The sequence below is a fragment of the Schistocerca serialis genome, chromosome 4, assembly GCF_023864345.2.
Source record: "Schistocerca serialis cubense isolate TAMUIC-IGC-003099 chromosome 4, iqSchSeri2.2, whole genome shotgun sequence".
In the NCBI taxonomy this organism is placed as follows: Eukaryota; Metazoa; Arthropoda; class Insecta; order Orthoptera; family Acrididae; genus Schistocerca; species Schistocerca serialis.
In genome coordinates, this window is record NC_064641.1 from 833,487,560 (window position 1) to 833,508,211 (window position 20,652).

Consider the following 20,652-nt stretch of genomic DNA (forward strand, 5'->3'; position numbering starts at 1 on the left):
ATGTGGCCAGTCATTTCTGTTAGCAGTCTATAGTGGTCTGATATTCCAGTCTTTATAACTTGCTTGTACCTTCACGTTCTGCGAAACGTTTGTAATAGCATAGTCTGTCAGTCAATCGGAAGTAATATTGTATACTTCTGGTTTAAATTTCAATGCTGGTTGGAACACTCTACTGCCAAGTATACGTTAATATTAACGTCTCCTTTCACCATAAGTGGACTGAGTACTTACATTAAAATAAATTTGTGATTGAAATCGTGTTCAGTGGGAAGGGGAGTCCAGCTGGAACACAACATAATATCCGCCCGTTTGATCGACTGTTGCGCAGGCATTACCTTGCCCGACCCTCTCCTGCCCTGTGAAGCCTGTGTCATCATTGCTGCTTGTGCCTGCAGAAAACGTAGCACAGTGACACATGTAGTCCAAGAAACAGCTGTGACTGGGTCCGTCCGACCCGTATTACTCGACCAAACGTCAATTACGTGTTATTTTAATCGAAGTACATATGGGTGTGAGAACTCTATTGGTTAGTTATTACAATTTTTCTAGTCTATCTACGTACAGCGATTGCTATAATCAGTCGATGATTATGTTTTTTTACATGTGGCAATATCTCATTTTCCTTTCAGTTTCCCTTTATGCATGATCCAGTGACCTCATCACTTGTAGAAATCACTAGCGTAATCGGTTGTATCTTTGATCTCTGCGTCTTGTGGAATCGTCTACATCTTTGATTGTATTTGCCTCACTGTGCGTCGTTGTTTTGTTTAGCGCGGGAAATTGATGTGGATTGTGAGGAATGTGTACATAATGCGTGATATTGGAAGAAGTATTTGGGATTCTCACTTTACTAATGGGCATTTTGATATTGACATTAAAGCGATCCCCTGAAAACTCCTCAGTGCAGTAATTTAATAGCTATAAACTAATAGAAACAAGATAATTACTGAAATTTTAATTTGAATAATGGAAAAACTGAAGAAGCGTGTAATAGAAATACGAAGTATATCAGATGACGATGTTGAGACAATTATTAAACCACTGTCTGTAGTCATAGAAGACCCTAAAGGTGATATTAATAGGAACACCACTGAATTGACTATTGCTGATACTCGTCATTGTGAGACATTGTAGCTTTCATGATTTTTTTTTTTTTTTTTTTTTTTTTTTTATAGGGGCGAGGATAACACGAAGTAGGAACAACAAGGTAATACCATCACAGATACAGAAAACACCTTCGCGGAGACAGTCATCTCGTATATCAAGAGTCGCACCAATAGTAGAAGAAGATGAAGATGATGACGAGGAAGATACGTTCGTTGATAACGCCAGAATTGCTGCTTCTGTCGTGTCTGATACGCCGAAGGGAGGTGAATAAAACATAGACAAATGACTGTTATTGTATTAATCTGTCAGCGCATTTGAACATTCATATGTTAGTACACTTCTGACATTATCAGCGTGGGCGATCTGTAGTATCGTGAACACTGAATAAATTTTCAGCCGCCAAGATCGCCGAATCATTTATTCATATAGGTGACCTGTTAGGCAATTCTCTGACGAAGCCTTCCGATCTAGAAGACAACAGAGAATTGCCGAAACCGGTCATCTATATGAGTAAATAATTTTAGTGATCGTGGTAGTTGCAAATTTATTTTGTGTTCACATTCCCATGTTTACACTGCTGCAAACTTACTTATTAAGTTTTCCAACCAAACCCTCTCGTAAATAATACAGAATAATAAGTGGATATTAAAGAAGGCCTCAAAACAACTCATTAGCTCCAAATGAATATTTGTTCTTCCAATGTGGCTACGATCATAGAAAGCTGGACGAAAAGTTATTATTCGTTTAGCGTACAATATTGCGGAACAAAGTATTAGTCTATAGATATAAGACAGTGGTACTAACGAAAAGTAGATTAAACATCTGAATCTGTCAGTTTAACATAGAGGACACAAACAAATCTAAATGTCAGTATGGTTAAGCACTAAAATTGCTCCAGGGAGATGAAATGACACCAGACTAACAAGTGGCGATAGCCTTTGATACAGTGGGCAGTGATGTCTTGCAGAGTTTAACTTCTGTTCTGCAACAAAGTGAGTACTGAAATGATTAGTGTATTGCTTTTTTTATAGTTTCTGTATGTATGCTTTGAGAAAAACAACCACTTTGAAAAAAGCCACTGCTTCTCCTGTACTACTCAGCTGGATGTTTTCATCTGACATTGGTACTTCCAAGAAAGCAGTTGTGTAACTTTACAAAGCTGACTATATACTGGCAAAGTAAAGATCCATCTGATATTGGGATTAAGTGGAATCTGCAGTCTTTAACCCAAGTAGTCTGATAAATTGCAGGAAGAGTGGCTAGGCAGGTATTCTTTTACTGTTGGGGCTTTCCTGTTTCATGCCTGATTGTCACTGGAAACCTTTTCTAGATTTTTGCAGCAAAATATAAAACTCACATTGTGAACCATAGAGAGAGATCTGCACTATTTTCTTGTCATGTGCTTCCATGGAATAAATACTTTTTTTCACTTTTGGTACCATGTCCCAGAAGATTATAGCATATGAGAGAGGTGAGTGAAAGGATACTAGCAGTCCTGTCTGCAGACTGATGTGGCAAAAGATATTTATGAGTGCAAAGTGTGCAGAACTGAACTTTCTGTTGATGTTGTGTGCGTGTTGCTGTCAGCTCAGTTTTTCATCCATCTGAATGCCCAGGAACTTCACATATGGAGGCTCATCTAGTGTGTGCCCATTGATCACTGCTTCTGGTACTTATAAATTATTTTTATTTGTTTGTAATTGCATAATGCAATCTTTTTTATTTTTTGTAAGATTAATGGTTAAAATGTTATCTGTGAACTAGTTGCAAGTCTGTTACATTAATCGTGTGTGTGTGTGTGTGTGTGTGTGTGTGTTGTTAAGGTAAGACTCCATCCATGCAAGAGAAAGGTCCTTCATGCTACATCATTTCAGTCTTCTTAGCAACATTTTTTGGTCCACTCACTGAAAGGTCTTGGCAAGATCACATAAAATGCCAAAAAGGTAATTTTCATTGCTTAGTTCTACTAATGCAAAGTTGTTGAGGTCATATATTGCTTCCTCTGCATAGAAGTCCTTATAGAAGCGTGATTGAGCTGCTGTTAAAAGCTTATAGCTTTCAACCCTGTCTCACTTTTTTCTTACTGACTTCCTTTTATTTTTGTTAACTTTTACATCTGCTGTCTGATTGCTGTACAGATTTTAAATAGCATTTGCACTGTGTATTTTATTCCTTTTAGGTCACTTGGTTAAAAGTTTTTTAAATCTGCAAATGCCTCAATACTGAAAGTTATGATTCCACTCATCTGCTTTGACCTGTGACATTATCAAATTGGCAGATACACCTGTTCATCTGTTTCAACCGTATACAATATGGCAACCATAACGCCATGAATACACCTGCAAACAAACGTAACATGTGAAATATTTAATGCCAGTAACAAAATTAAACTAATGGTACAGCTGTGGAAAGTAGGTGGAATTGAGTGGGGTCAAACTAAATATACATCAGTAAGAATAATGATACCATTCCAAATCAGATATCAAGCCAAAGATATTCATGAAGAGGCAAAGTTAGTTCTCTTTGCTGATGATACAAGTATAGTAATCACACCTGACAAACAAGAATTAACTGATGAAATTGTCAATAATGTCTTTCAGAAAATTACTAAGTGGTTCCTTGTAAATGGACTCTCACTGAATTTTGATAAGACACAGTACATACAGTTCTGTACAGTAAATGGTATGACGCCATTAATAAATATAGACCTTAATCAGAAGCATATAGCTAAGGTAGAATATTCAAAATTTATAGGTGTGTCCATTGATGAGAGATTAAATTGGAAGAAACACATTGATGATCTGCTGAAACATTTGAGTTCAGCTACTTATGCAATAAGGGTCATTGCAAATTTTGGTGATAAACATATTAGTAAATTAGCTTACTACACCTATTTTCACTCATTACTTGCATAAGGCATCATATTTTGGGATAATTCATCACTGAGGAATAAAGTATTTATTGCACAAAAGCGTGTAATCAGAATAATAGCTGGAGTCCACCCAAGATCATCCTGCAGACATTTATTTAAGGATCTAGGGATATTCACAGTAGCTTCTCAGTATATATACTCTCTTCTGAACTTGTATCACCACCAGTGTCAATATACACAAACAACTGTAAACATAAACAAACATACTATGCGTATTATTCGCATAGACCGTGTTGACACTCGGCACAGTTGCTGATGAGAGCAACCGTAAATGGGAAATGCCTTTATGATCACTCCCGTCAGCCAACTTGATTTGTGTGGATAATACTATAATAAAAAAGTAATAACAAAAATAAAACCAAACCCACTGTCACCTAAATCTAGGCTGGCCAACCCCCTCCTCTCTACATGCAGAACCTAAAATACAAAACAAAATCACCCTTAAGCAGTCAAAATAACTGTAGGAACTTCATTGTTTACATCACATAGGCCAAATGAGACAAGCAATGATATGCTCTTAAATTTCTGTAAAATATCCTGTATTGACTAATAAAGAAAAACACTATGAAATTTCCAGCCATAACAAACACGCAGAACTAATAATACAAACACAAGCAAGAATCTGTCACCCACAATATGCAAAATCAAAGTAACTCACTGATAAAACGGCGTAAACTCATCCGGTGACAACCTCACACACGCAGCTAAAAATGTCAAATGACTCGCTAAGATATCTAACAACTACTTCAATACATAAACATCCAACGCAAGAGAGCACCACCAAATTGTACAACATGCCATCTACGATCATGACGTGACTCAAAAGCTGTTTTGGCTGATGTCACACAACACAATTACGTCATGGGCTAAAGCATACCGGTGTAACTGCAACTTTCGGTTGGTCCACCAATGCTGTAACCATCCTTCTGCTTATTTATTTATTTTTGTTTGAGGCATTACCTGCGTTCCACATATTTACTTCAATTGACTGTTCATTCTGGTGAGGAATGCAAAAGTTGTGTAAAAAGTCTCCTTTGTAGACTAACAGCATTTTTTCAGTACCCTGTTAATGAAATGAAGTCTGCCACCCACCTTACCTATTACTGAGCTTATGTGATCATTTCATTTCATATCCATATAAATTCTCACACTCAGATATTTGTATGAGGCAAGAAATTTTAATTGCGAAGCTTTGCTATTGTTGTCATATGATTCTGTGATTTTTTATGAAGTGCATAATTTTACATTTCCCTACATTTATAGTAAGTTTCCAGTATCTGTACCAGTTTGAAATCTTATCAAGATCTGAGTGAAAGTTTCTGCAGCTCTTTTTCAGACAGTACTACATTGTAGATAACTGCATCAACTGCTACAAATATTGCATGCTAGGTCATTAAAATGCAACATGGACAATAATGGTCCCAACAAACACCCAACGGGTAAACCTGAAGTTTCTTCTGCTTTTGTTGCTGACACTCCATCCACGATAACGTGCTACATTCTGCCTACGAAGAATTTTGTTTTGAAGAGCCAGGGACTGCTAGTTGTGAGCCTTGTGTCAGTCAGACTCCTGCTGCTGTCTGGTACACACTTATAGAGCAACAAGTCATGTATTCAGTTGCTTCAATGTTTTCTTAGTAGAATATTTCTTAAAATTTATGCATGCTTTTTTTTCTATTTAAAACGTGTAATCTCATGGCTTCTAACTGTAATGTGTTGCCAGGCAGTCTGTAGCATAATTTTCATTTCTGCTGAACAACCAGCATCAAGGCTTACAAGGTGTAGTAATAAGCATTACTGGTGTAGTGAAACAATTGAAAGAGTTACAAGCAAATAAGTTGCCAGGTCGTGATGTAATCCCAATTTCGTTTTACAAAGAGGACTCTTCCACATTGGCATCTTACTATGCTTGCATTTACCATGAATCTCTCGCCCAGTGCAAAGTCTTTGGTGATTGGGAAAAGGTGCAAGCAACTCCTGTATGTAAGAAGAGTAAAACAATAGGCACACAAAGTTACAGATAGATGTCTTTAACATTGATTTGCTGCAAATTCCTTTAACATACTTCCAGTTTGCTTGTGATAAATTTCCTTAAAAGGGAAAAGCTTCTGTTCACAAATCAGCACAGTTTTTGAAAGCATCGCTCATGTGAAACGCAGCTTGCATTTTTCTCACATGATATCCTGTGAAGCGTGGATGAAGACTACTAGGCAGATTCCATATTCCTAAATTTCCGTAAAGTGTTTGACATGATACTGCACTGTCGACTGTTAATGATTATATAAGCATATAGAATAGGTTCACAGATATGTGAGTGGTTTGAATACTTCCTAAGTAACAGAGCACAGTATGTTGTCCTTGATGTTTGGAGCGTTCATCAGAGACAAGGGTATCGTCAATAACTCCCCAGGATGTGTAATAGGGGCATGGTTGTTATCTATACACATAAATGATCTGCTGGATAGGGTAAGCACCAGTCTGTGGTTGTATGTCAATGATGCTGTGATGTACGGATAGGTGTCGTCGTTGGAGTGACGGTAAGAGGGTACAAAGTGACTGAGACAAAATTTCTAGTTGGTGTGATGAATGGAGCTAGCTCTAAATGTAGAAAAATGTAAGTTAATGCAGACGAAAAAAAAAAAATGGTTTGAGTACTGCATTAATAGTGTGCTGCTTGACATAGTCATGTTGATTGAATACCAAGGCATATCATTGCAAAGCAATATGAAACGGAACAAGAATGTGAGGCCCTGTTCAGTAATGTTCAAGTGTTTGTGATCAGCACCATGTCAGATTAAGGAAGACACTGAAATGATTAAGAGGCAGGCTACTATATTTGTTGCTGGTAGGTTTGAAAAACATGCGAGTGTTACGGAGGTGCTTTGGGAACTTGAATGGGAATCCCTGGAGAGAAGGCATATTCTTTCTGAGGAACATTGTTGAGAAAATTTAAAGAACCGGCTTTCAAGGATGACCGCAAAACAATTCTCCATACATTTCGCGTAAGGAGCTTGAAGATAAGATTAGAGATATTAGGGATTGTATTGAGGCATATAGATAGTCATATTTCCACTGCTCTGTTTGCCAGTGGAACCGGAAGGGAAATTACTAGAAGCGCTACAGGGTACCCTCCGCCACGCATCATATGGTGGCTTGCAGAGTTTGTATGTTGATGTAGATCCTCAACCAACCCACAGATGTTGTTTGCTACCCCATGTATTCAAACTTTTGTTAATCAGTGACAGCAGGGATTGACTCTACTGTGTTTACTTTCCTTTCAGGATGACTTGAAAGTATTTTCAGAATCCATGCTGATTGCCATGGAGGATGATACTCTTTTTGATATACCTCATTATGTTTGAGCTCATAATTCGTGTTTTAGAATTTTGCAACATATGGATGTCAGTGAGTTGGGATGGAAGTTTTGTGGATTGTTTCTGTTATGTTGTAGACAGGTGTGACTGTTTCTGTTATGTTGTTGTAGACAGGTGTGACATGTTTTTTTTTTTTTTCCAATCAATGAGCATTTTTTTCTCTCCCCCTCAGGAGAGAGCCTGAATGAAAAGTGGCTGTGAAGAGGCCAATGTGTGTAGACTTCAATGACTGCTGCACGAAAATCTTGTAGAAAGATTTCTCATAAAAACCAAAGCAATTCTGGCCATACTGAAAAGCTATCAGTGGACCAAAGTTACTGTCCATACACCCAAGATGTTTAGGAACTGAAACTGGGGGTAGTAAAGCAAAAGCGGAAATACTGAATTCCATTTTGGTATGTCCGTTTACAAAGGAAAATACACAGATGTGCTACCCAGTTTATGTTCCTTTACAAAGGAAGATACACAGATGTGCTGCCCAGTTTACTCTTCACACTACTGCAAAGATTAGTCATATAGCTATATTAGTATAAATCACTTTGAGAAATAGCAAAATTCACTAAAATTAAACTAAGCTTTAAGGCCTGAAGGGATTCCTTTCAGATTCCATAGAGAACTTGCAGTTGAGTTAGCGTTCATCTTAACCGTAGTATACTGTATATTCCTGGGAGGTATAGTACGGTTAAGATGAAAGCTAACTCAGCTGCAAGTTCTCGGCAGCACATCTGTGTATCTTTCATTGTAAAGGAACATACAAATATGGAATTTTGTATTTCTGCTTTAGCTTTGTTATCTCCAGTTTCAGTTCCTGTGATGTCCTTGAGTGTATGGACAGTAATTTTGGCCCACTTATAGCTTTTAAATATGACCAGAATTGCTTTGGGTTTTATGAGAAATCTTTTGATAAGATTTTCATGCAGCAGTCGTTAAGGCTACACACGTTGGTCTCTTCACAGCCAAATGCTTTTCATTCAGCATCTCTCTGGTGTTTTGTTTCACACCTATTAAGCAGTAGGCTCTGTTCCTTCAGAAGTTTTTTTGCATTGTCTGTATATCATGAAGGGATAATTCTATCATGAACTGTTCTGCCATGTACATATCTGTCAAGTGTATGGTAACTACAGTGCCAAGAGGTAAATGTTTTGAGTTCCTCTTTATGATGTGGCATGACTGCCTCTATATATCTAACTTATTAAATTTTTATCGTGTAATTGGATAGATAAAAAATCTGCTCACCAAGTGGTGGCAGAACATACACATAAAAGGAGGTTATAATTAGGCAATCTTTCGGAGCCAGTGGCTCTTCCTTCAGGCAGAAGGGTTGAAGGGGAGCAGAGAGGGATGAAAGAAAAGGACTGGAGAAGCCTAGGAAAAGGGGTAGATTTCAGAAAAGTCACCCAGAACCACAGATCAGGGGAGACTTACTGGGTGGGATGAGACTGATTGTTGGGGACTACACTGAATGAGATTTGAATACCGGAGAGCTTAAAGCTGTAAGACAGGGTAGTATGCAAGACTAGAGAGTACTGCTAAAACATTGTGTACAAGTTAATAAGAGTGAGAAGCTAAGTGCATTGCACGTAACATAGGTGGGAGGGGGACAGAGAAAAATACACAGGTGAGAAAATGAAAGGTGTAGAAAACTAAAGTGGAGAGAAGAAAGAAATAGTTACTGTGAAGATATGCTGAGATAATGTAAATAAAGGCCATATGGGTGGCAAGGACCAAGGCTGTGTTGTGGGGCTGGTTCCCATCTGTGGAGTTCTGCGAAACTGGCATCTGGGGGAAGAATCCAGATGGCGTGTGTGGTGAAAGAGTCACTGAGGTCACAATAGTCATGTTGTAGAGCACATTCTGCAGCAGGATACTGTGTGTCACCAGTATACACACTCTGCCTATGCCCATTCATCCTAGCTGATAATTTGGTGGTAGTCATGCCGATGTAAAAGGCCACACAGTGTTAAATAACAGCTGGTATATGACGTGTGTCATTTCACAGATGGCTCTCCCTTTGATAGTACCCTATGTTTTGCCAGTTACAGGGCAGGTATAGGCGGTGTTAGAAGGATGCATAGGGCAACTCTTGCAGAGGGGGCGGTCACAGGAGTAGGAGCCATAGGGTAGGGAGATGGGTGCAGAAGGAGCATAGGGTCTGACAGGAAAATTGTGGAGATTGGAAGGGCAATGAAAAACTATTTTAGGTGTGGTGGACAAAATTTCAGACAGAATGGATCTCATTTCAGGGCATGGGTGTAGGAAGTCATGGCCTTGTCAAAGTAACTGATTAATACATTACAGGCCATAATAATACTGAGTGACCAGTGGTGTGCTCCGAAGTTGTTTTTTGGAGGAATCAGCAGTACCAGGCTTAGATGTGATAACTTGAAAATCTGCTTTTGAACTAGCTGGTGGAGTAATTGTGTCCAGTGAAGGCTCAGGTGAGGATGATGGTGTATTGATCTAAAGAATCTGCATCAAAACAAATACATTTGCCTTGAATGCCAAGGCTGTATGGGAGAGAACGTTTGACATGGAAAGGGTGGAAACTGTCAGAATGTAAGTGCTGTTGTTTGTTAGTAGGTTTAATACAAACAGAAGTGTGCAGCTGGCTTTTGGTGAGGATGAGATCAACATCAAGGAAAGTGACATGGGATTCGGAATAGGACCACCATCATCATTATCATCATCATCATCATTTAAGACTGATTATGCCTTTCAGCGTTCAGTCTGGATCATAGCCCCATTATAAAATTCCTCCATGATCCCCTATTCAGTGCTAACATTGGTGCCTCTTCTGATGTTAAACCTATTACTTCAAAATCATTCTTAACCGAATCCAGGTACCTTCTCCTTGGTCTGCCCCGACTCCTCCTACCCTCTACTGCTGAACCCATGAGTCTCTTGGGTAACCTTGCTTCTCCCATGCGTGTAACATGACCCCACCATCTAAGCCTGTTCGCCCTGACTGCTACATCTATAGAGTTCATTCCCAGTTTTTCTCTGATTTCCTCATTGTGGACACCCTCCTGCCATTGTTCCCATCTGCTAGTACCTGCAATCATCCTAGCTACTTTCATATCTGTAACCTCAACCTTGTTGATAAGGTAACCTGAATCCACCCAGCTTTTGCTCCCATACAACAAAGTTGGTCGAAAGATTGAACGCTGCACAGATAACTTAGTCTTGGTACTGACTTCCTTCTTGCAGAAGAGAGTAGATTGTAGCTGAGCGCTCACTGCATTAGCTTTGCTACACCTCGCTTCCAGTTCTTTCACTATGTTGCCATCCTGTGAGAATATGCATCCTAAGTACTTGAAACCGTCCACCTGTTCTAACTTTGTTCCTCCTATTTGGCACTCAATCCGTTTATATTTCTTTCCCACTGACATTACTTTCGTTTTGGAGATGCTAATCTTCATACCATAGTCCTTACATTTCTGATCTAGCTCTGAAATATTACTTTGCAAACTTTCAATCGAATCTGCCATCACGACTAAGTCATCTGCATATGCAAGACTGCTTATTTTGTGTTTACATATCTTAATCTCACCCAGCCAGTCTATTGTTTTCAACATATGATCCATAAATAATATGAACAACAGTGGAGACAGGTTGCAGCCTTGTCTTACCCCTGAAACTACTCTGAACCATGAACTCAATTTACCGTCAACTCTAACTGCTGCCTGACTATCCATGTAAAGACCTTTAATTGCTTGCAAAAGTTTGCCTCCTATTCCATAATCTCGTAGAACAGACAATAACTTCCTCCTGGGAACCTGGTCATATGCCTTTCCTAGATCTATAACGCATAGATACAATTCCCTGTTCCACTCATAACACTTCTCCATTATTTGCCGTAAGCTAAAGATCTGGTCCTGACAACCTCTAAGAGGCCTAAACCCACACTGATTTTCATCCAGTTGGTCCTCAACTAATACTCGCACTTTCCTTTCAACAATACCAGAGAAGATTTTACCCACAACGCTGATTAAAGAGATACCTCTGTAGTTGTTACAATCTTTTCTGTTTCCATGTTTAAAGATTGGTGTGATTACTGCTTTTTTCCAGTCTGATGGAACCTGTCCCGATTCCCAGGCAATTTCAATTATCCTGTGTAGCCATTTAAGACCTGACATTCCACTGTATTTGATGAGTTCCGACTTAATTTCATCCACCCCAACTGCTTTATTGCACTGAAATCTGTTGACCATTTTCTCCACTTCCTCAAATGTGATCCTATTTCCGTCATCATTCCTATCCCATTCTACCTCGAAATCTGAATCATTACTGATCGTATTTTCACCTACATTGAGCAACTCTTCATAATATTCCCTCCATCTGCCCAAGGCATCCACAGGATTCACCAGCAGTTTTCCTGACCTGTCCAAAATACTTGTCATTTCCTTCTTACCTCCCTTTCGAAGATTGCTAATTACACTCCAGAATGGTTTTCCAGCAGCTTGACCCATAGTCTCCAACCTGTTTCCAAAGTCTTCCCAAGATTTCTTCTTGGATGCTGCAATTATCTGTTTGGTTTTGTTTCTTTCTTCAACATAACTTTCTCTGTCTACCTGAGTTCTAGTATGTAGCCGTTTTTGATACGCCTTCTTTTTCCTTTTACAGGCTGCCTTGACACTGTCATTCCACCAAGCTGTTTGCTTCATCCTACTTTTACACACTACTGTTCCAAGACATTCTTTAGCCACTTCTAGTACTGTGTCCCTGTACCTTGTCCATTCCTTTTCCAATGACTGTAATTGACTACATTCAACTAACTGGTACCTTTCTGAGATCGCTGTTATGTACTTGTGCCTGATTTCCTTATCCTGAAGTTTCTCCACTCTTATCCTCCTACATATGGACCTGACCTCCTGCACTTTCGGCCTCACAATCCCAATTTCACTGCAAATTAAATAATGATCAGTGTCATCAAAGAATCCCCTGAATACACATGTGTCCCTAACAGCCTTCCTGAATTCCTGTTCTGTTATTATAGAGTCAATGACAGATCTGGTTCCCCTGCCTTCCCAAGTATACCGGTGAATGTTCTTATGTTTAAAAAAGGAGTTTGTGATTACTAAGCCCATACTGGCACAGAAATTCAAGAGTTGTTTCCCGCTCCTGTTGGCCTCCATATCCTCTCCAAATTTACCCATAACCTTTTCATACCCTTCTGTTCGATTTCCAATCCTGGCGTTAAAATCACCCATGAGCAGAACAGGACCATTTGAAATTTAATTGGGAGAAGGTATTCAGAGATTCTAGGAATTTTAACAGGTCAGCTTAGTTATGTCATGTTCTGTAGATTATTTTATCGATATGATATGGAACAAGTCGGATTTCAAGATATATACACACACATGAGTAGTGCTAATATTAATATTACTGAAATTTTTAGTTCTACACATGCAACTATATTTAGAGGTACAATTTTTTTTACCAGTTCTGAAACAGAAATTCATGACTGGAATAGAAGGAGTTGTCCAAAAGAAATGATTTTAAGCTAGATTTAAAACTTTATCTGCTACCTGCCAGACACTTTCTGTTGTTGGGCAAATGATCAAAGATTTTTGTTGCTGAATATGTACTCCTTTTTGAGCAACTGACAGCTTCAATAATGGAGAGGAAAGGTAATTTTTCCCTCTAGTGTTGTAAGTATGAACATCACTGTTCTTCACGAATTGAGATGGATTATTTACAACGAATTTCATTAGTGAATATATGTACTCTGATGGTGCAGTTAAAAATACATAACTCCTTAAATAGGTGCCTACATGACGTCCTTGGGTGAACACCACTAATTACCCTCACTGCTCTCTTTTGTGCAGTCAATACTTTATGTCTAAGTGGCGAGTTACCCCAGAAAACTATTCTATAAGACATTATTGATTGGAAGTATGCAAATTACGTTAGGAGGCTGATCTGTTTATTACCAAGACTAGCGATTATATGAAGAGCGAAAGAAACTGAACTTAATTGTCTGAGAAGCTCAGTAATATGCTTCTTCCAGTTCAAGTTGTCATCAATGTGAACACCCAAAAATTTGGAGAAATCTACCCTGTTAGCTGTGCCCTGTTCATGTGCTGCATCAATTGTCGATATGACTATTTGCTGTACAGAACTGGATGTAGTGAGTTTTTTCAAAATTAAGGGAGAGTCCATTTTCTGAGAACCACTTAATAATTCTTTGAAAGACATCCTTAAAAATGCCTTCAGCTGCTTTTTCTGGAATGGGATTTATTATAACACTCGTGTCAGCTGCAAAAAGTACTAGTTCTGCTTGCTGAATGTTAAGTGAGAGGTCATCCACATGAATAAGGAACAGCAGAGGACCCATAATTGAATCCTGTGGGACTCCTGTTGTGATAACTCCCCATTCACTAGGATTCACCACCTTCCCAACATTATTTGTGTCATTCAGCACAACTTTTTGTTCTCTGTTCGTCAAGTATGATTCAAACCAGCTGTGTGTGTAGCCTTCAATTCCACAAAACCTGAGTTTTTCTAAGAGTGTGACATGATCCACACAGTCAAATGCCTTGGAAAGATCACAAAAAATACCAACTGGCAATAATTTGTTATTTAGGGCTTGTGCTATTTGATGGTTAAATGCGTAGATAGCATTCTCGGTCAAGTAACCCGTCCGGAATCCGAACTGTGACATGCTGAGTAAATTATTTTCACTTAAATGTGAGACTACTCTTGAATGCATAACTTTTTCAAATATTTTAGAAAATGAAGTCAGCAATGAGATTGGTCTGTAATTATTCAAGTCACTCTTGTCCCCTTTCTTATGAAGAGGTTAGAGAATTGCATATTTCAGTCTGTCTGGAAAAATTCCCTGTGCCAGTGAAGCATTACATATATCACTGAGGGCTCCACATATTAAATTAGAACAACACTTCAAAATTCTGTTAGAGACTCCATCAACACCACATGAGCTCTTGTTTTTCAGTATGTTTATAATTCCCTTAATTTCAGTAAGGGATGTTGGTGCTGTTTCTAAAGGCCTAAAGTCCTGGGGAATGGGATTTTTAATATATTTTTTTGCTTCTTCAACTGAACCCTTTAACCCTATTTTTGCAGCTACATTCCAAAAGTGATTGTTAAAAATACTTGCAACTTGTGAATTATCACTCACAACATCATCATTTAGCTTTATTGCTATGGTATGTTGTGCACTGTCAGGCTGCCCCGTCTCCTGTTTGACAATGTTCCATATAGTTTTAATCTTATTATCGTCATTATTAATTTCTGTCAGAACACACAAGCTTCTTGACTTCTTAATGACTTTCCTTAAAATATTACAGTATCTTTTGTAGTAAGCAAGTAACGTCAGATCCTGACTTATTCTGGCCTGTCCATATGTTTCCCTCTTCCTCTTACACGATATCTTAATTCCCTTAGTAATCCATGGCTTACTTGACTTTGTAATGGCTTTTTTGGATAACGTTTCAGGAAAGCAACTGTCAAATATTGAGACAAATTTACGGAGGATTAAATTGAATTTGCCATCAGCATCATTTTCTGTGTATACTTCATCCCATTCTACCTCTTCAAGGCTGCTCTTAAAACTCTGTATCCTGTTTGCATCAATAAGCCTCCCTGCCGTGTATGAGCCTACCTGAATCCTGTAAGGTGCTTTATGTGTTATTTCCATTAACTGTGCATCATGATCAGATAGCCCATTAACAACTGGGTACACATTAATTGTTTCTGCTTGAGCACTGTTTATGAAAATGTTATTGATAAGTGACCTACTATCCTGCTGCACACGAGTTAGAAAATTTACAACAGATACTAGATTGAAACAAACAAACAAACAAAGATTTTAGAACATTTTTCCTATCCGTATCTTTTAAAAAATATACATTCAAATCACCACAAACCACTAACTGCTTCTTTTTGTCCGACAGGTAGCTCAATAATACGTCTAGATTTTTCATGAATAGCTGAAAGTTCCCTTGAGGGGATCTGTAGATTGTTACAATTACTATAGAAGTATATTGCAGTAGCAACTCACAAGCACATGCTTCAAGGATCTGATCTACACAAAAACTATTTGTTTCAATATTTTTGACTTTGTGTCCAGTTTTTGTATAAGTAGCAACTTTCCTTTCCATGTTGACTCTACATGAATAAGATGCTAATCTGTAATCCCTTACATGTAACTTCTCCATCCCTGCAGTTATGCAATTACATGGTGTTCAGAGAGGCACAAAACATCTATACCTTCAGAATTTACCCCATTTTCTAGGCATACAAAAAGCTCATCTATCTTATTTTTCAATCCTCTAATGTTCTGATGAAATACACAAATTTTATTTCTTTGAGTACTGTTACAGACATTATGGCACTGTTCTGTTTTAATCTCTTTCAATACTCACTGTCTGTAACCTGACTCTAACCTAAAAAATGTGTCCCTGTGACTCCAGTAATCACAGGTATTTTGTCTTGTGTGCATGTGGCTCCCCTTACATTTTCTGCAAGAAGATCAACTAATCTATCCGCCCCCTCCTATTCAGGCGCAGGCCATGACTAGTGTAACCCCACCTTCCAATTGCATCAACAGACACCACACAGATATGAGATTTAGCCTCACCGTGAGTCCATATGGCAAAGACGTCATCCATGTATCTAAACCAAACAAGGTTCTGAAGACTAATGGATCCCAGGAAAGCCCCCTCCAAGTTTGGCATAGGAAGGAGCTATTCGGGTTCCCATGGCTGTATGCCTGATCTGTTTGTATATCTGCCCCTCAAAGGTGGAGTAGTTGATTAAGGTGAGTAGGAAGGACGTCATAGGTTTGTAATCAGGTGTGTAGGAAATATTCAGCAGCAGACAGACCTGGTACGTGGGTGATCTGGTAAAGAGAGAGAGGTGACATCAATGGTGACAAGCAATGTGTGTGGTGGGAGCAGGATGAGTATGGCTTTCAGATGATCTAGGAAATATTTAGTATCTTTGGTATAGGAGGGAATCTTTGCACTGTGGGTTGCAGGTGCTGATCAACTAAGACAGATATACATTCGGTGGGTGCTTGGAAGTCAGTAACCATAGGACGACCAGGGTGACTGGGTTTGTGGATCTTAGGAAGAAGGTAAAAGGTGGGGTGTGTGTGGTTTGGGTGGGATGAGAAGGTCTATGGATTGTGGTGTTAGCCCTTGTGAGGGCCCTGAGGTTTTTAGGAGAGACTGCAGGTCAGTTTGAATCACAGGAATGGGATCTTGATGGCAGATGCTGCATGTAGAGGTGTCAGACAGCTGGTGTAGACCTTCACTGTCATACTCCTTTCGGTCAAGTACTACAGCACTAGATCCTTGTCTGCTGGGAGGATAATGATGGAGTCATCAACTTTTAGGGAACATAGAACCTGGAGTTCTGCAAAGGATGGTTAGGATCATGTTGTAGGGGCCTGAGAAAGAATTGTGAAGCAATGCTGGATGTGAGGAATTCTCGAAATGCTTGTAAGGTGTGACCTTGAAAGTTGTGATTTCATTTGAAGCTGTTCAAGGCAGGGTTCAATGTCGGTTGCAAACTGATATTTACAGTTGATATTATGCATGAAGGAAAGCGGGTCCTTCATCAAAGCAGCATGATCAAATGCATGTTTAGTGCTGAAAGTGAGACCCTCGGATAATACAGATAATTCAGGAGGGGAAAGTGCTTTAGACAAGAGGGTGAGGACACTGTACTGTTGTGACTGGTTCCTGTGATTATGGGTTGTTCTTGGTCTTGGAGGCAGTGCTGAAGGCTGTGGGATGTTAAGGAGGTTGGCTCAGCTTGGTTTGTAGGAGAGAGGTGGTGGCTGATGGTGTGGCTGTTTAGGGAGCTGCAGAGGAACAGCAAGGGAAACACCACTATTCATGTAGTTTAGGAGAAGGTGGGATAGCTTTTTGAGGTGAAGTTTGGCATTTTGTTGCAGTTTGAAGCTGGCTTGGTGGATGATACCATCCAAGGAAACATGAGGGGCAGACACCTGCAGGATTTTGTTGGAGGAGAGAAGTCTGGTTGAATGGAGACTGGCTGATTAGGCATATACAGAGGATAGGCAGAATAATGTGAGCAGTGGTAGTTATGGAATGGTTGTTTTTGATCGTCAACAACGCAGGTAAGGCACGTGTCGCACTGGACTGTGTTTCTTCATTAAGGACTAGACATCAGTGCAACTTGTTTATGAGTAGTGCACACTTTGTATTTGCATTCAGAGGCCAAGGTTGACGTAAAATGAAGACCAAACAGAGTTCCAAAGAGGGCCCGATTAGCTGGAGCATCAGTAACCAAAACAGCCAACATATTAAAAGTTTCAAGACCAACTGCTTCAGCAGTCATGACAGCCTACACAAAACATGCAAAGCCATCATTGTGTAAATGTAATAGTGGGCACAAATCAAACTAAATGAGAGACTAACACTAATTGTGTCAAAACAACACAAAACTACGGTGGCTAAAGTGACTGCAGAGCTCAATAGCCATCTTTGAGACCCTGTATCTGTTGACACTGTCTGCCAAGAACTCTACAAAGCGAATATTCATGAATGAGGTGCTATGCAGAAACCATCAGTGACAACAACCAATGCAAAGAAGCGTAAAACATGGTGTCAGGAGCATAAATCGTGGATGACTGATCAGTGGAAACACGTCATATGGTCAGACGAGTCAATGTTTCTGTTATTTCCAACATTGGCTGGGTTTGCATCTGAAGAACGCCAAAAGAAGCCTACAATCCTAATTGCTTGATTCCACCTGTTAAGTGTGGAGGTGGAAGTGTGATGGTGTGGGCAGCTATATAATGCTATTCTGCTAGTCCCATCATTACTCTCAAAGTCCGTGTAACAGCCAGCAATTGTGTGAATGTTTCAGGTGATCAAGTGCACTCCATGATTCAAATGTTTTTCCCCAACAATGATGCCATATTTCAGGACAATAATGCACCCATTCACACAGCCAGCACTATACAATCATGGTATGGGGAACATGCAACTGGACTGCAGCATCTTCCCTGGCCAACACAGTTCCCAGACTTTAAACATTATCAAACTCCTGTGGGCGGTATTGGAGCACAGACTCTGGAGCAGATTTCGGCCTCCGTCGTCACTATGATGATTTTACAAAAAAACCTCATGTAAATTGTGCCAATTCTTTTTGAGGTCATATGGTGGGAACAGAAAGACAAACATTCATTTTATGTATATATGGATGGGATTATTAATGCCAGTATCCACAATCAGGAAAATTTTGCATCAAGATACTACTGCCCTGAGTTAGCAGCACAGGAGTTAGAAGAGGTTCTTATCGAAGAGTGGCATAAAATTCCACTGGAGACTATACCATCAGTGTATGCCAATATTTCAAGAAGAATCACAGCTGTATTATGGGCAAATTGGGGTCCAGCTCCTTATTAATACACCTTTTCCAAGTAAGTACAGGTGTTCACACTATTTTGCCTATCCCCACAGATTAGCTGGGTAAGAGCAAGAGATTGCTGCATTTTAAACTGTAAAATAGCTTTGTGTAGAGTAGGATTACATCCAGAAATAGGGACTTTCAATGTTGAGCCTTTTGGATGAACTCCAAGGGTCAGGCAGGTTTCTAGAAACAGAATTTGCAGCCTTAGTTTTGATAGTGCTAAAGCATGTTTTCGAAAAGAATGGATGTAGTATGTGATGGGATTCATCAACAGAATTTGAGGACAGTTTGGAGTGTTAGAAATCATGGGAGTCACCAAAAAGATATGCAGAGCATGGATAAAAGATAGAAAACGGAAGAAAAGCAAAGAAAAAATTTAGAAAAAATTGAAAAATTTGTACAAAAATTTAGAGAATAGACAGTGGTTAACAATAGGTAATGAGTGGAGAAGAATTTCTCACTGGAAAAGTGTCTGTATGATATGAAAAAAATGATTGAAGAAGAAAAAAAAATCCGTTGGGAAAGTCGTAAAAAGAGACAAAATTTTGAAAACTGGGTAAAGAGAAAGAGAAATCCATAAGAGAAAATATAAAATAAGTATCTAAACCTTCATACTTATGTTGGCTGCATTTTATACCTCTAATCATTGTTGCTACAACTGCCTCATGGTCACTGATACCAGTTTCAATATGAACATCCTCAAACTGGTAAGGACTACTTGTTCAGCCGGCCACAGTGGTTGAGCGATTGTAGGCACTTCAGTCCGGAAGCGCATGGCTGCTCCGGTCGCAGGTTCGAATCCTGCCTCGGGCGTGGATGTTTGTGATGTCCTTAGGTTAGTTAGGCTAAAGTAGTTATAAGTCTAGGGGACTGATGACCTCAGATGTTAAGTCCCATAGTGCTTATAGCCATTTGAACAATTTGATTTTTACTACTTATTCGCAATATTTTTTACTATTTTTGTGGACTAAAAGTAAAACTCAGCTTGCCCTTTTGTTACGTGATATTCAGCGAACCGTGGACAAAGGGCAACAGGCAGATACCATATTCTTAGATTTCTGGGAAGTGTTTAACACAGTGCACCATTGCATAATGTTAATGAAGGGTTTAGGTTCACAGATCTGTGAGTGGTTCAAAGACTTCCTAAGTAACAGACTTCTTTAATAATTGTCCTGGACAGCAAGTGTTCATCATAGGCAAGAGTATTGTCAGGAGTGCCCCACAGAAGTGTGATGCTCACACAGCTGTGGTATTTTCGATTAAGCTACACACACTCCCAGTTTGTTCTAAATGGCAAGCACCTTAGTGAGCTCAGTATTTGTTTGCTGGATACATGCTTGGCGAACCCCGGTTTCCTGACCTGGGTGCAGTTGAATGCCACCAGTCTTGTGTAACTGTAAGCCGTGTGTGTGCTTCAGTGATCACATTGCTGTGGAACATTGTGTCACAGGGAACGGGGATGTTGTTTAACTGCCCAGATCATGAGGATGGTAAAGAGAGAGGGAGAGAGAGAGAGAGAGAGAGAGAGAGAGAGAGAGTGTGTGTGTGTGTGTGTGTGTAGTGCGCACACACACACACACACACACACACACACACACACACACACACACACACACCATTTGAATTGTTTGCATATATAAATTCTGTGCCTATCAGAAACATATACGAGGGCTCTTCAAAAAGTAAGGTGACTTTTCAAATTGTGCGGGCAATGTACATTCGATTATTGATCTTTTTTTTCTTATGTTGGTACACATGTCCTACACATATTTTCACTTTCAAGTGTACAGCATACTACATTTGTTTTTGACAGATAGAAAGGTGAGATGT

General features: G+C 39.4%; 1 protein-coding gene across 2 annotated transcripts in view; it reads left to right on the forward strand.

Annotated features, from left to right (window-relative positions):
* Positions 1–774: 774 nt before the first annotated feature.
* Positions 775–20,652, forward strand: part of LOC126473447 (origin recognition complex subunit 2) — a 116,009-nt gene continuing 96,131 nt past the window's right edge. The window contains exons 1-2 of one of the 2 annotated variants that reach the window (XM_050100499.1): positions 775–1,069; positions 1,176–1,370. In XM_050100499.1, coding sequence (XP_049956456.1) covers positions 967–1,069; positions 1,176–1,370 — 298 coding nt within the window. In that variant the 5' untranslated portion in view covers positions 775–966. Of the gene's footprint in view, positions 1,070–1,175; positions 1,371–1,455; positions 2,100–20,652 lie in introns of those variants that run through there. The other variant, XM_050100500.1, reaches the window with a different exon arrangement.